This window comes from Populus trichocarpa, chromosome 14 (assembly GCF_000002775.5).
Source record: "Populus trichocarpa isolate Nisqually-1 chromosome 14, P.trichocarpa_v4.1, whole genome shotgun sequence".
NCBI lineage: Eukaryota > Viridiplantae > Streptophyta > Magnoliopsida > Malpighiales > Salicaceae > Populus > Populus trichocarpa.
Window position 1 is genome coordinate 3,388,345 of NC_037298.2, and position 14,241 is coordinate 3,402,585.

At 35.6% G+C, this 14,241-nt stretch overlaps 2 protein-coding genes across 6 annotated transcripts; one reads left to right on the forward strand and one right to left on the reverse strand.

The window, feature by feature from the left end:
• Positions 1-3,293: 3,293 nt before the first annotated feature.
• On the forward strand, positions 3,294-6,481 carry LOC18105107 (probable serine/threonine-protein kinase PBL19). Of its 3 annotated transcripts, none has more exons than XM_052447005.1 (5): positions 3,294-3,640; positions 3,957-4,406; positions 4,613-4,873; positions 5,413-5,535; positions 5,613-6,481. In XM_052447005.1, the coding sequence occupies exons 2-5, from the start codon at positions 4,041-4,043 to the stop codon at positions 6,162-6,164; spliced, it is 1,302 nt and encodes a 433-aa protein (XP_052302965.1). In that variant the 5' UTR covers positions 3,294-3,640; positions 3,957-4,040; the 3' UTR covers positions 6,165-6,481. The 3 variants fall into 3 exon arrangements, with proteins under 3 accessions (XP_052302965.1, XP_052302964.1, XP_052302966.1); XM_052447004.1 differs by having other exon boundaries at positions 3,962-4,406; XM_052447006.1 differs by lacking the exon at positions 3,294-3,640 and having other exon boundaries at positions 3,660-4,406; positions 5,613-6,196; positions 6,357-6,481.
• On the reverse strand, positions 6,465-11,560 carry LOC18105108 (pentatricopeptide repeat-containing protein At1g09900). 3 transcript variants are annotated; one of them, XM_024585086.2, is made up of 4 exons: positions 8,266-11,560; positions 7,964-8,177; positions 7,219-7,371; positions 6,465-7,124 (listed from the first exon to the last, which is right to left on the reverse strand). In XM_024585086.2, exon 1 carries the CDS (start codon positions 11,234-11,236, stop codon positions 8,564-8,566), a length of 2,673 nt encoding a protein of 890 aa, XP_024440854.1. In that variant the 5' UTR covers positions 11,237-11,560; the 3' UTR covers positions 6,465-7,124; positions 7,219-7,371; positions 7,964-8,177; positions 8,266-8,563. The 3 variants fall into 3 exon arrangements, with proteins under 3 accessions (XP_024440854.1, XP_006375195.2, XP_024440853.1); XM_006375133.3 differs by lacking the exon at positions 7,219-7,371; XM_024585085.2 differs by having other exon boundaries at positions 6,465-7,371.
• Between the last annotated feature and the right edge of the window lie 2,681 nt (positions 11,561-14,241).

Here is a 14,241-nt window from a genome sequence, read left to right on the forward strand (position 1 = left end):
TTGATTTTTTCTTTAAATTTAATCATTGAACATTAGGTTAATTGAGAATTAGGTTTCGTGATTTGTGTTGGTTTGCTTTTTATGAGTTTATCCCTATATCATGACTCAGGTCACGAGTTTGACATGTTAATCCGGGTTGACTCGAGTCGTTTTTTGTTTCACTTTTATTCAATTTTTTAATTTCAATTACGTCATTCAGCATTAGTTTTATTGAGGATTGTGATTCATAATTTGTCTTAGTTTTCTTTCTATTAAGTTATCTTAGAATCATGACCCGAGTTGCAGTTTTGACGGATTGACTCAAGTCATTTTTTATCCTTTTTTAACTATTTTTTTTTAATTTCATCCTTCAATATTAAGTTGATTGAAAATTAGGCTTCATAACTTATTTTGATTTGTTTTATATGAGGTTATCATGATCTCATCTTCTAATATGTAGATTGATAAGTTAACCCGGATTGACCCAAATTAATCAAATATATTATCATCTTAATATTTATAAAACATATATCATCTTGAATATTTATTTTGAGTGAAATTATATTTTTATTAGTCATCTCAAATTAACCAAGTAATATCAGACCAATCCCCGCATGGTTTTAAAAAAAAAAAAATTTGAAAATAAATGTTGATAGCATCTAGATATTTTTTCATGTTAAATTTTTTTTGCCAATAATCTAGTGAAGCTTATATAATCGCAATCCAATAATACATGAGTTTTGCCCTTCTCCAATTAACTTAATCATAAACTTAAAGTGGTCAAAATGACGAGACCCAAGTAGCCACCGTCTTCAAACACCCACGAAACCGCTATCTCAATCCATCGTCAACTCCATGCCCAATCCCCCTTCTTGGTCACACCCACAACAACAACTACAATGACCACTGCCTTTTCTCTTCAAACATTCACAGCATACCAAGAAAATCTCTACAATCTTCACGATGGCCCAGCAACATTTATTTCCTTCTAGTCGAATCCATTTATGAGAAACGAGAAATTCGAACTCAAGTTCGTTGATTTCATTATTGTTAGGGTTTTTATTTCTCTCTATGGTTTGAATCTTGTGGGTGTGCATAATAGAGAGAGATGGATCTTAGTTGGAACAGTAGAGAGTAGATAAATTAATATTTTTAACTTATTTGTTTTTGCATTTTAAAAGTGTTTTAAAAAAATTTAATTTTTTTTACTTTAAATTAATATTTTTTTTGTTAGACAACTAGCTAGATGAAAAAAGCCATGATTTTCTATTTATTTATTAGATCTTGTTAAAATTTGATTAAGAAATTTGATTAATATTCAATTGGCTTTGTCAAATTACCTCGAAAAGCCTTCAAACTAGAACTATGGATACTATTTTATTTGTCTTTGTTATTTTTATTTTTATATATATATTTTTAGCTTAATTTTAGATTTTATGTTATTTCTTCTTTCTAATTTATCATTCCCTGCCTGAGACCTATTTAAAGATCCCTTTTTGTGTGGCATACAAATTTTAAAAGAACTTAATTAGTAATAAAACTACAATTTGGGTTCTTCTTGTTGGGATCATTTTTCTTCGATTTCTCTTTGAATCTTCAGCCAACCCAACAACCTATACATGGATTAAAGTCTTTGAATGAACGCACAGAGGGTCTTGGCCTGGCGGTAGGAGGGGCTTGTCTTCTCCTGCTGCTCCTGGGTTCGAGTCTTCATGTGCACGCCTGTCACCCCCGCAGTGCCTTACATGCCCACTGGGTTTGCAGGGTGTTCAGTGGGCCGTGGGATTAGTCGTGGTGCGCGCAAGCTGGCCCGGACACCCACGTAAATAAAATAATAATAAAAAAAAGTCTTTGAATGAACACTACGTACAACTTGGTTGAATCATATTTCCATGCATTATTAATTATTATATGATTTGTTAACTAGAGTCCAAGATCTCAATCTTCTTTTTTTCAAGCGTTTTGTTTTTATTAATTATTCTAGACGAGACAAGGCATTAATTAGTAACAATTAAACTGAGAAAAATGGAGCTCGAGCTTGAAGCTTAGCCCTTTTTCCCGATTACAAACACACGAATTAAACACATAATAAGTGATTTACTGTATATTCATCAACTTTTTAAACAATCCAGACCAATCTTCAAAGAGATAGCGTTCTCATCATTCTCTCTCTACAAGAGTAACATCGAGCTTATATACTCTTACTAGAGAGAGATGAGCCATACATTTCGTGAAGGGTTTTGCTTCTTCTTCTTTTTTAAGAAAAAAAACTTCTGGTGCCTATGGAACTAAATTGTCAACTCGATCAACATAATTAATAGAAAAAGACTTGGTGCATAATTTAGCATTGCTCTGCCAGCAAGAAACGTTGTTGACCATGGGCATGGGGACACTGAGAGATGCTGTCTGTTCTGTCTATTGCTTGTAGAATGATCTCAAGTCAATCTCATGCTCTATGCCTCTATCTAATGGGCTCTCGACATTTTCTTAACAGTGACAGAACTCGAATACTTCCATCTCGCATGGACGAGTTCTTCCAGGTATATCTTACAAAAAAGTAGGTGGAATCGAGGTTTAAAGTCCATGTAGATCCACACCTTCTATCTTTGCCTTGTTTATTTTTTCAAAACTATAATAGTTAGTTTGAAGTTTTTCTTACAGAATGACCTCATTAAGTACTCTCTCTTGTCCATTGTCACTTCCCAACTAGAAGATTTTCCCTGGATGACTAATTTGGTGGTTCTGTGGGTAAAATTGTTTCATACCCATTTAATTGATTCATGCATGGTGCCGATTGTTTCTTTTAGTCCCAACAAAATAATTTTCAATTTTTATTTAAAAAACATCAAATGAATATTTTTAGATTTTTTTATGATTTTTTTATCCACTATTAAAAATATAAAAAATTATTTAATATATTTTTTAAAAACATCTAACACATATACGTGTTGGTCCAAATGGGTTTTGGGATGCAATGAGTTTGTCTTTGTTTTTTCATTCTTGAATTCTCACCTCATCCCTTTGAGGATTTCTTAGTTCCAATTCTCTTCATAAAGATCTTAAATCTTAACGAGCAGAAAGTCTTCTTGAAGATGTACACAACCTTATATTTAAGATAAAACAGATTTTCGAATATTCTTGATAATTTTTCTCAAGAAAAATATAGTTTTTAGCAATTTTTTATTCTAATCTTGCTAAATCTCTCCATTAAAAACAAATCCTTTTCGAATCGAATTAGGACACATAATATAAGGCTCCATTTTTTTTTTAATTTTTTGTTTATAACCAGAAGTTGTTGATTAACCAGGCTTTTGACCATTAAAGGGATGTCCATCAACTTAATAATTCAGTATGGACCCCATACATAGTTGTGTTGTGTATAGAAATCCAGACAGGTCAATCTGAGGAAGCTTTTTGCCTGAAACTGAAAGTAGTTCTCAGGGTTCAGAATTCAAAGCGTTACCAACAGATACAAAACGTAGAATAAAGTTTTCATTTTCTTTGAAACCCTATTGGTTCTGAAGTTTCATCGAAGCTTCTCCATGGTTTACCAAAATCGAGAGGAAAAGAGAAGCCAAAAGAGGCTTATTTATTCAACAAAAGTAATAGAAGCAAAGCAAGAAAAGTAATCCATGGAAGTCTGTCCTACCTCTATTATTTGGTAAAAGTATTTGAATATCTGCATGTCTATATCTCTAGTTTTCTCTTTTTACTTCTTTTTACTCCATATGTTGTCTTCATGCGTGAAACCTCCCAATTTCTCTTCTCTCCCCATGTTTTCTTGTTTCTTATTTTGGTTCGCGTGATTTTAAGTTTTGACCATTTTTTGTGTGTTTTCATTTGTTGTTGTGAATCTTTTTCTTGGTTGTCTGGATTTACTCAATCTCACTCTGATATCATGTTGATATTCTGAAGTTTGGAGCTTTGCTGATACCTTTTCTCTTGATCGTGTGAATTTTGTTCTTTGTGCTTTCAAGATCAGCTTTTGAAGGCAGGCAAAAAATTTGGCATTTGAACAAGATCCCTACCACTAGTTCTACTCATTCAACTTTGCAAAAAAAATGAAGTGTTTTCAGTACTACTTCAAGGACAAATCAAGAAGCAGGGGACGAAGATCAGCACCGGAATTGAAACAGCGAAGTATAACGAAGACCGATGATTCTTTATGCACTAGTGATGGGATGATCAAGTCTTCATGCTCAGAAACTTCACAGAGAGGTATATCAGAAATGTATGAAGAGAAGGCTCATAATCTGAGAGTCTTTTCTTTCTCAGAGCTCAGAAATGCAACTAATGGTTTCAGTAGGCTGTTTAAGATTGGGGAAGGTGGATTTGGTAATGTCTATAAAGGTTCAATCAAGCCTGCTGGTGGAGAAGGTGACCCTATTGTTGTTGCAATTAAGAAGCTTAACGCAGATGGCTTCCAGGTATGACTTTTAAGCCTGGGAGTTTGCATAAGATTTTTTTGTTTCGTTGTTGAGGTTGAATATATATATATATATATGCAATTGGATTGAATATTAGTGACAAGTCCATCTTGAGTTCAAATTTCACTTTAATGTTCTGGTAATCATCTTTTATAAGTTCATTCTTCAAGTGGTGACTGCTTATTCATTTTTTCTGTTTCTCATAGGGTCATAAACAATGGGTGACCGAAGTTCAATTTCTTGGTGTTCTGGAGCATCCAAATCTTGTCAAACTTTTAGGATACTGTGCCGTGGATGGCGAAAGAGGTATCCAGAGACTTCTTGTGTATGAGTTTATGCGAAACAAAAGTTTAGACGATCATCTTTTCAACAAGGCATATCCTGTGCTTCCCTGGAAGACAAGATTACAAATAATACTTGGAGCAGCTCAAGGATTAGCTTTTCTACATGAAGGGTTGGAAGTTCAGGTTCTCGTCTAAAACATGCTTGATAAGTACTTGTGCCCACGCGCATCTGCATATATCAGTGCTGTTTATGTGAATACAAACAGAGAGCTTGTAGGTTCCTTCATAGAATTTCCACAGAGGACTGAAATTTGGTTAATGAACCTTATAATCTCTCCCCGGTGGATCAACCTCCTTTTACGAGGCTTTATGGCATCTGAATGTTACCTGTGCTAGAAAATCTTAGAGAAGAACCTTTCTTATGAACTGAAATCATGTGATTCCCGTGGCTTGATTGTAGTTCGGAACCTTTTACAACAGTAAGAAGAATGAAGCAACAATTGTTGCAACATTAAAACTTTTGATAACAGGTTGCTTCTGTCTAAATCTGTAGTTCAATGTCCTTGGATTCTGCCCATAAGTAATGGTGGTAGTTAAATATTCATCTAATCTGTCATATTCACTACTTGGCATGCAATATGTTATGTTCAGGTCCTCTGGATTTTAGTTTATGCTTCGATATTTTACCTTTTTCTACTTCCTTTTCGCAATTGATGCTGCAGGTTATATATCGAGATTTCAAGACTTCCAATGTGTTATTAGATGAAGATTTGAAACCAAAGCTTTCAGACTTTGGGCTTGCTAGGGAGGGACCAATGGCTGGACGAACGCATGTCTCAACAGCAGTAAGTATCATGAACATTTGTTTGTTGCGTTAGATGCCGACTGCATCCTTCTCATGGGATTCTTTTTATGCTGACAGGTAGTTGGGACATATGGATATGCTGCGCCAGATTACATTGAGACAGGGCATCTCACAGCCAGAAGTGATGTTTGGAGCTTTGGTGTGGTACTATATGAGATTCTTACGGGCAGGCGATCGTTGGAAAGAAACAGGCCGAAAGTGGAGCAGAAGTTATTGGAATGGGTAAAGCAGTTCCCTGCTGATAGTAAAAAGTTTGGTTTGATAATGGATCCACGACTTGAAAACCAGTATTCTATGAGTGCAGCTCGGAGGATTGCCAGGTTAGCAGACAGTTGTTTGTTAAAGAGCGCAAAAGGTCGACCAAAGATGAGTCAGGTGGCAGAGACCTTGGAACAGATAATCCAAGATTCATCAGAAGGAAGCCCTTCAAAGAATAGTTTTGAAGCCACTGGAAATGACGACCTGATTGACTCGAGTAAGAAGCCGGATCATATAGAGGTCTCTGAGTCTTGGAAACGGCGAATGGCACACCTGGCGAAACTCAGTGAGCACGTTGACGGTGCCAGTAGAAGAAGATTTGTGATCATGCAGAGGGCCAAAGTACCCTGAATTGATTGCTGGCATTGCATATTGGCGCACTGGTATGTTCTGATGATTCATTCCAAGCTAACTAGATTAACTAGTTAAGAACCTCGCACGAACAACTTTTATGTGGAAGTGAATAGTTGGTTTCAAAATATGATGATGCTAGTATATGTCATGGTAGTTTTAATTGAAGAGGCAGGCCTTTTCTGTGTGCAGGCAAATTGCGTGGAAGAGTATTGTCTTTTGCTTTTTGCATGGCTTCTGTAGCAGACTACTTGTATAGAAACTTGTGAATTACCAAGGAAATAAAGCAGATCGGGAAGAGGATAAATGGATTTAAATCAGTTCTCACTTTATTTGACTCACAATATCTAGTGAGTTTTTTTTTTGGGCGCGCGCGCGTGTGGATAATCCAGATAGATGATTTTATTAACACCAAGTTAGTGTTTTGTCTCCTACACATCAATGCCTAAACCTTCTGCAAGTGAGGAGAAGTCTTCAAGGAGCACGGGGCAGATTTTAGCCCCTATCCATCTTGCGAGTCATTGGAATTTTGCAACATGGTAAACTCATCTTTTTGGAGTAAAGAGCTCCGATAATTTCTTGATATCAGCTTGTAATTTACGAGGCCACACCCATTTCTTCAATCCAAATATCACACCCCATGAGTGGATAGAAACCATCACTGTGAACTCAAAACTTCTTTAGCTGCAAGCATCATCTTTAGACGAACCAAATTTAACTATCTTGTGTATCTGATCCTCACTGCCATTCTCTATCCTGAAACTGTGGTCATTTACTTCGAATCCCAAGCATTGTGTCAAAGTCCAAGAGTACAGAGTTCAATACAGAAGAATGGAGAGAACAGGAGGACAGAGCGGGGGTGTGGCGAAGAAGATATGCAACTACAACTTTCTCGCCTTGAGATGTAGCAGCAGCGAAACCATAAAAAGCTGAAAGATGCATCCAAATGTCGGAAGCCATCTGTGAACAGTAACAAAAGATGAGGATGGTCATCATCTTAAACATATTTAGAAAAATTAAAACAATAACCACCCCGTTCCCTTTTTTTCCTCACCATTAGACTGATTTTAGAGCTTGGCTGTACACAGTTAAAAGTTCTGAAAGTGCGAGACCCAGCTTTAGGAGAAATGTGCACAACTATACAAAAATCTGTATTTGTTCGCGGTTCTTTCACTCATTCTTGAAAAGGAAATATCAGCAGTATGCACTGCATCTCCTCAAGAACAGAAACAAAATTTTGAATATTATGGCAGAGGTTAAACACTATGACTGCTGATATAGATAAAAAATGCAAAGAGGGAACTTTCCCTGTTAAATGTTCTGTTGTTTCCAATTATAAAAAATGAAAAAGATTCAACCTTAGCCGATAAATGAATTTGACTCAATGGCTGAAAGCTCTTCGTAAACATCCACCCCAAAGCCCCAATACTTGTTTCACACAAAAATAATCAGATTTGAAGCAGATCTAAATCTACTTCGCAAAGAGAATATTAGGAAAAATGTGCTGCTCAAAAGCCAGGAATTATTAACGCAAGATACAAATACGGCAGCGAGTTTGGCCATGTGGCAAAGCTACAAATTGTAACGGATGCACAATAATTCAAACTTATACATACCAACTTAACTCGATCTTCTAAGCCAAAATTCTAAACTAGTTGGGATTGGCTTCCATGTGTCCTTAATTAAGAGGCTGAGAAGGTATAATACCCTCAACCATGAATTTTCCCTCATAATACCCTCCAAAGCCCCGAGACAACCATAAGAATCATAAAAAAATTGATGTGAAGAACCCACATTACCTCCACAGATAGTCTTCGAACAAGAATGTGCACTATAATACTGGCAGGTGCACGCCAAGAAATGAACTCAGAGGCCATGATTTATCTGCAAAGATTTTAAATTTTCCCCTTATGGCCCCACGCCAATGGATGCATGCTTAATTCCAATTGTCGACAGAGCCTACACATTAGTCTGTTCATCCCACCATTTATGCTGTTGCATCATCAAGAAATTCTACACCATGAACAGAATTCAACTTAGTGAACAGTTTCCTCAGAAATGAGGATGGTAAAACATATTATTTTCAGCTGCTCTGCTTTACCTGATACTAGCTGATCTATTGACTGATGGGTAAACCACGTTTTCTTTTAGGTTATACCCTATTCTTGTATCTCTCCTTCTACATCATGCAAGTTTCCAAGAGCAGAAAGCAGCTTACCTAATACCATATCAACCAAAGAAGATTACTGTCTCCTTATGCATGGTGCTTCAAAAAATCATTGCCACTATAATGTGTAGGCAGCTGGGTAATCTTCAACAAGGCATACCAGGTTCTGCTTTCACACAAGGTTTTAGCACATCACGAAAACTGAAGTCCTGGAAACCCATCCAACAAGCTTTCAGGATCCACCATAACCAATTTCCATCCGTTTAAGTGAACCCTGATTTTCATTCTTTTTAAGACTATTTCTGCTCAAATAATCATATGTAACGTACATGAGGAAATCCAGAAACAGGCTCTTTTCAGGTGGTGGTTTTGGAACGTCAACATTATCTTGGATGTTACGGTAGGCTCTATCCATTAATTTTATGGAAATCTCATCAAAACCAAAGGAGATCTCATTCAACTTCTGACCCCACATTATGGTCTTTTCAGGCATTCCCTGCTTGCAAAAGTGAGATAATAGTAGATTGGCTGTAACGACATTAGGAACAAATGCCATCTTAAGCAATTTGGCAGTTACAATCATGGCGCGCTCCAGTACGTCAGTACAAACACCATTCATAACAGTGTTGTATGTTACTGTGTCCGGAACAACACCTGCTGAAATAAGCTCCTCCAGCATCATCACAGCTCGACTCATTTTCCGACCAGTACATAAGCCATGAAGACGAATATTATAAGTAGTGATATCTGGGTCCCATCCAGTGGCATACATTTTATTCACGACTTCATCTGTACTAACTGTGTCAAATGCTTTACAGTATCCATCAATCAAAGTATTGTAGGTGACAATATCAGGGATCAACCCAGTATGGTGCATGTTTCTAAATACATCACTTGCTGACTTCATCCTGCCTTCTTTACAGAGACCGTTAATGATTATATTGGTAGTAAAAATATCAGGAAGAAGACCCTTTCGCGCCATCTCCCTCTCCAACATCAATGCTTCCTGCAGCCTCCCACTGTTGCAAAAGCCACGGATCAAAGAGTTATACACAAAATTGTTGGGCATGAACCCTTTTTTTGACATTTGTAAAAATACATCATATGCCTCATCCACTAGACCAACTATAGAAAGACCATTAATAAAGGCTGAAAAGGCAACAGCATCAGGATGTATCCCCCTCCCTTCCATCTCATTCCACAGGCTATAAGCACCTGCCACATCCCCCATCCTGAAGTACCCATCCAAAAGCAGAGTAAAAGCTGCTTTGTTGATGGGAAGGCCTTCTACTATCATCTCATACAAAAGGTCCCTCGCTTCTTGCAGCCTCCACAACTTGGATAAACCCATGATTAGTGAACTGCATGTCAAAGATGAAGGAAATAAACCAAATTTAACCATCATTCTATATGCTTTATAGGCTTTCTCTTCTAAGCCAGCCCTGCTATAAGCTGCTATTATTGAATTAAAAGCAACTACAGTTGGAGTTATTCCTTTCTCAAGCATATCCTCTAAAAATTTCATGGCCTCATCCAACCAGCCAGCCCAACACAAGCCTGAAACACAAATATTATATAGTGAACTAATTGAGAGCGAGCCTGATTGTGACAAATCCCTCAACAATCTGTCACGGTCTTCCTCTCTTCCATATCTATAATGCCCTGCAACCAGAATATTAAAAGTTGTACAATCAGGAGCTACAGCCTTGCTCTTCATTTCTTCATAAAGCATGTTTGCCTGACCAATGTCCCTCGCCTTAACATATCCATTCATCAAAGTATTATAGCATACAACATTGGGAATGTGACCGGCCTCTTTCATCCCATCAAAAAGATTCCTTGCTTCCATCATATTTCCCTGATTGCAAAATGCATTTATGACTGTACCAAAAGTAACCAAGCTCGGTGTACAACCATTATCGATCATGAAGCGCATCCAACCAAGTGCATCAAAAGTCTGTCCCCTTGTACAGTATGCATTAATCAAAATGTTATACGCATAAACATCTGGTTGACACTTAAACTTCTGCATCACGCACAACAAACTCTCCCCAACTTTAACATGTCCTTTTCTACAGAAACCAAGAATCACCGCATTAAAGTTACGATTGCAAGGTCTAGGCCCTTGATGAATCATACCCCTAAGCAACTTCCAAACACTACCATGATCACCAATTCTAAGCAACAACTTAAAAAGAATTGTAATTGCTGATGAACTTGGCCTCAAACCCACCTCCCTCATCCTTCCCACAATCTCCAATGCCTCACAACCCATTTCCACTTTCAAAAAGCCCCGCATAAGCGTATCGAGAACTGAGAAATCCGACTCAAATTCAGCATGCCTTTTCCACATAAACTCCACTACCTCCCTACTCCTATCAACCCCAACTCTCCTAATAACCCAAGAAACCACATCTTGAGCAAGGAACTTGAGATTCTGTGCACCTAAAACATGTGCCGCGACACAAGAAGACTTGACCATTTCATCAGAATCATCTTGAAATGCAAACTTAAAAAACCCAAATGCAGTTTCTCTAGATTCTAATGATTTCATTATCTTAACTAAAAAATAAGGGCAATTGTTTTTAGCAAATCCCTTCAAAATGTAACCTTGGCCTTGTTTAATAATTCTAGACAGCCCAACAACTACTCTCCTCCTCTCATTTGAGTTCAAATAGCTTAAAGAATCGATCTTTTTATCAAAAAGAGGCAGAAACTGATCAAAATAATTAATCTTTCTAGTATTACAAGAACTAGAACAGAAAGAATTTGTCTTTTTGGGGAGACAAGTGAGTTTGAAGAGAGTTAACATTTGCGAGTTCAGTGTTTGGTGGGAAAACAAGGGAGATTTAAAGTAGTGTACCTTAAGGGAGTTGCCCACCACATAGCCTACTTCATCAGACATCCGGGGGCCGCCGGAGAGTGAGGTTCAGCTGGGGTTTTGATCTTTTTCGTGGAGAAAAGGGGAACTCAGTTTTGGACCGCAGTTTGGATTCTTGCAAGAAATGGATTCAAGTTATGGACAGAGATTGAACATCTTAGGCTCCAAAGGGTTTGACAAGGTTGGGTTTGTTGGGCTTGCTAGAGCTACAGAGCAGCAAGTTTAGGTTTTGCGGTATCCCAGCACGGCCTGTGTTGGTCCCTACGCTTAGCTCCACGCTAATGCAATACGTTTACTTATTAATTCACAATCATTTAAAATTAATTTTTTTCTTGCAAAATAAATATCAGTGCCCTTTTTCTCGTCAATATTAATTATCAAAAATTTAATTAATAATATTATGATAAGATCATTTCTCCATAAATTCTTAATTTCAACGTACATGATATAGTTTTAGAAGGATGAAGAAATGAAATGATTTTCATTATACTATAGCCAGACAAAAATACCATCTCTTATTGTAATATGTACATAAAAAACCTCTGGTATAACAGCTTAACCTTCTATAGCTTAGTGGCTGCTAAATTTCGTAACACTCAATTTTCTAACAGTTACTGCCTTTGCATTTCAATAAAAACATTGGATAATTCACCTAGCATCACGTTCCTTTATTTGGTGCTACAACTTGAAAATTTTAGGTTTTTTTTTTAAAAAAAAAAATTAGCACAACAAACCTAAAAATTCAAGGGAAATGACATCATTTAATTTTTTTTTTAATGAAATGACATAGTTTGACATTGTCGTACTTTTTAAATACGACATTCATTAAATGTCGTACTTCACAAGCGCGACATTAATTAAAATTTAAGAAGAGCATATCAAATACACGACATTGTTTCTTTCTCATGGGAAAATTCACTGAAACCCTCACTTCTCTCTTAAAAAAACCATTAAACACTTAGATTTTGCTCTTAAATCAACCAAAAATCAAACTCATCCTAGTCTCTAAGCATCATTTGACGTTTTTATGGTGAAAATCCACTGTTCCCTTTGTTGTTGTCGTCGCTGGCCCTCCCATTCTTGTAGTCCTATAAACAATGTAAATATACTACATTGCTATTAATTTGTATTTGGTATGGTTGAAATCAAATAATTATTTAGGTTGAATTCAGGGTTTATGGTGAATTCACGGCTTGTTAAATCAGTGATAAATTGGTAAAAAATACATTCAATTAGAGTTTATCTGACATAATTGAACATGAAAATAAGTTAAATTAATGATGAATTAACTATTTCAATTAATTATGTGTTGTGTTTAATTTAGGTTAACTTGTCAAATTAGAGATTTTGTGTATATTGTTGTAATCAGCTAATAATGTAGCTATATACGTACACATGTTCATACAATAGAGCATAGATATTGCTAAATTATGACGAATTACTTGTTTCATTGAATTGTTAATAAGTTGATGAATTTAATATTTTCTTGAAAATAAATTAATTTGCTATGAATTTGCGTTTGATTTAATACAATTGATCATGAAAAATATCAATTGATAATGTATCATGAATTATATTTATTTTTTTTTGTTAAGTTTGTTTTAATGTTAAATTTTTTGAATTTGATTGAATTAATTATGAATTTTTCCAATTAAGGTAGAGGTAATGCAGTTTAGTTATAATTACGTTAAATTGACTAGCATCCGATTTTTCTTATAAAATATCTAGTAGCATATTTATATTATCACATTATAGTGGAAATATTGTTCCTAAAGTGAACAGTAGTATCACATACAATGACAGGAGCAGTTTGTTGTTAACTGATAATTTAAGCACGTTGTGTGTAGAAATGAAAGAAATCATTTGTCATGGGCTTGGATGAAATTATAATGATGTTGATGTTGAAATAACTTGGAGGTGTCAAATTGATGGACAACAATATTATCATGTACCGATTATGTGTGATTGTAGTTTTAAGATAATAATTGATTCTTTCATTCAAAATGGTTTGAACATAATGATATTGTATGTAAATAGTCGACCACAATCCATGTGTGTCCCAACTTCTATTGGTCCTTAAAATTCAGTTGTTCGAGGTAAAAATAGTTTATTGTGGATGATTTGCTGCAAAGAATAGATGTTTGACAATCTTTTTGTTGATCAACATAGATTTGACTATTATAAGCCTAGTGATAATGAAGATGATGTTGATGATGAAATTATTCCTCTTGTTTCTAAATTTAAAGATGCTTCTAGGTCTAGTTTTGTTATTTAACATAATTGCGCACTTAATCATAGACATATTCGATGAGAGTCTGATTTGAAGGTTAGTCAAACATTTAGCAGTAAAAATGTTTAATGTTGTTAAACAGTGACACATTGCACACTCGGTTGAGCACTGAGTCTAATAGTCGAACTCAATATTTGTTCAATTATAATACGTGCAAGCACCAAAATGTAAGTGGTATTTGCATGAAGGTATCATAAAATATTGGATTCATTTGATATAGCAAAGTTAAAAGGACCACACATATATATGTGCTGCAGCCTTTGTCTAAAAATACCACTATCAACTTGATGCAAATCTTATTGTTAATGCTATATCAACCACTGCAATGAATAATCTTTTAATGATGGTTGTAAGCATACATGATGAAATAAAATTGCATTATAAATATAAAATATCATATAACAAAGCATGAGTTGCAAAACAGAAGGTGATTGAACATCTTTTTAGTTCAATGTTATTACATGTTATGCCAAAAATCAATTGGACTTCACACAATTTGTTGATGGTTATTACTCGTTTGCATAACGAGATGGATATAAGAAAAAGTCATGCATGTTAAAGGTGTGTCATATGCAATGACACGAGGTATAATAGAAAAATATGTCCTAATCAACAACATATGTGTAATAATTTATCAAGTCATGTTACGATAAATTATGATAATTTTTTTAATCATATTAAACTTATATAATTTCACATCAATCACAAGTACTATAGCACGAGATGCCACGCACTCGAG

Bases quoted from the DNA above. Each gene is read 5' to 3' on its own strand.
- LOC18105107 (XM_052447005.1), top strand. From the start codon at position 4,041: ATGAAGTGTTTTCAGTACTACTTCAAGGACAAATCAAGAAGCAGGGGA. The intron at 4,874-5,412 runs GTTCTCGTCTAA...TTGATGCTGCAG, and splicing joins ATGAAGGGTTGGAAGTTCAG to GTTATATATCGAGATTTCAA. The intron at 5,536-5,612 runs GTAAGTATCATG...TTATGCTGACAG, and splicing joins GAACGCATGTCTCAACAGCA to GTAGTTGGGACATATGGATA.
- LOC18105108 (XM_006375133.3), bottom strand. From the start codon at position 11,236: ATGTCTGATGAAGTAGGCTATGTGGTGGGCAACTCCCTTAAGGTACAC.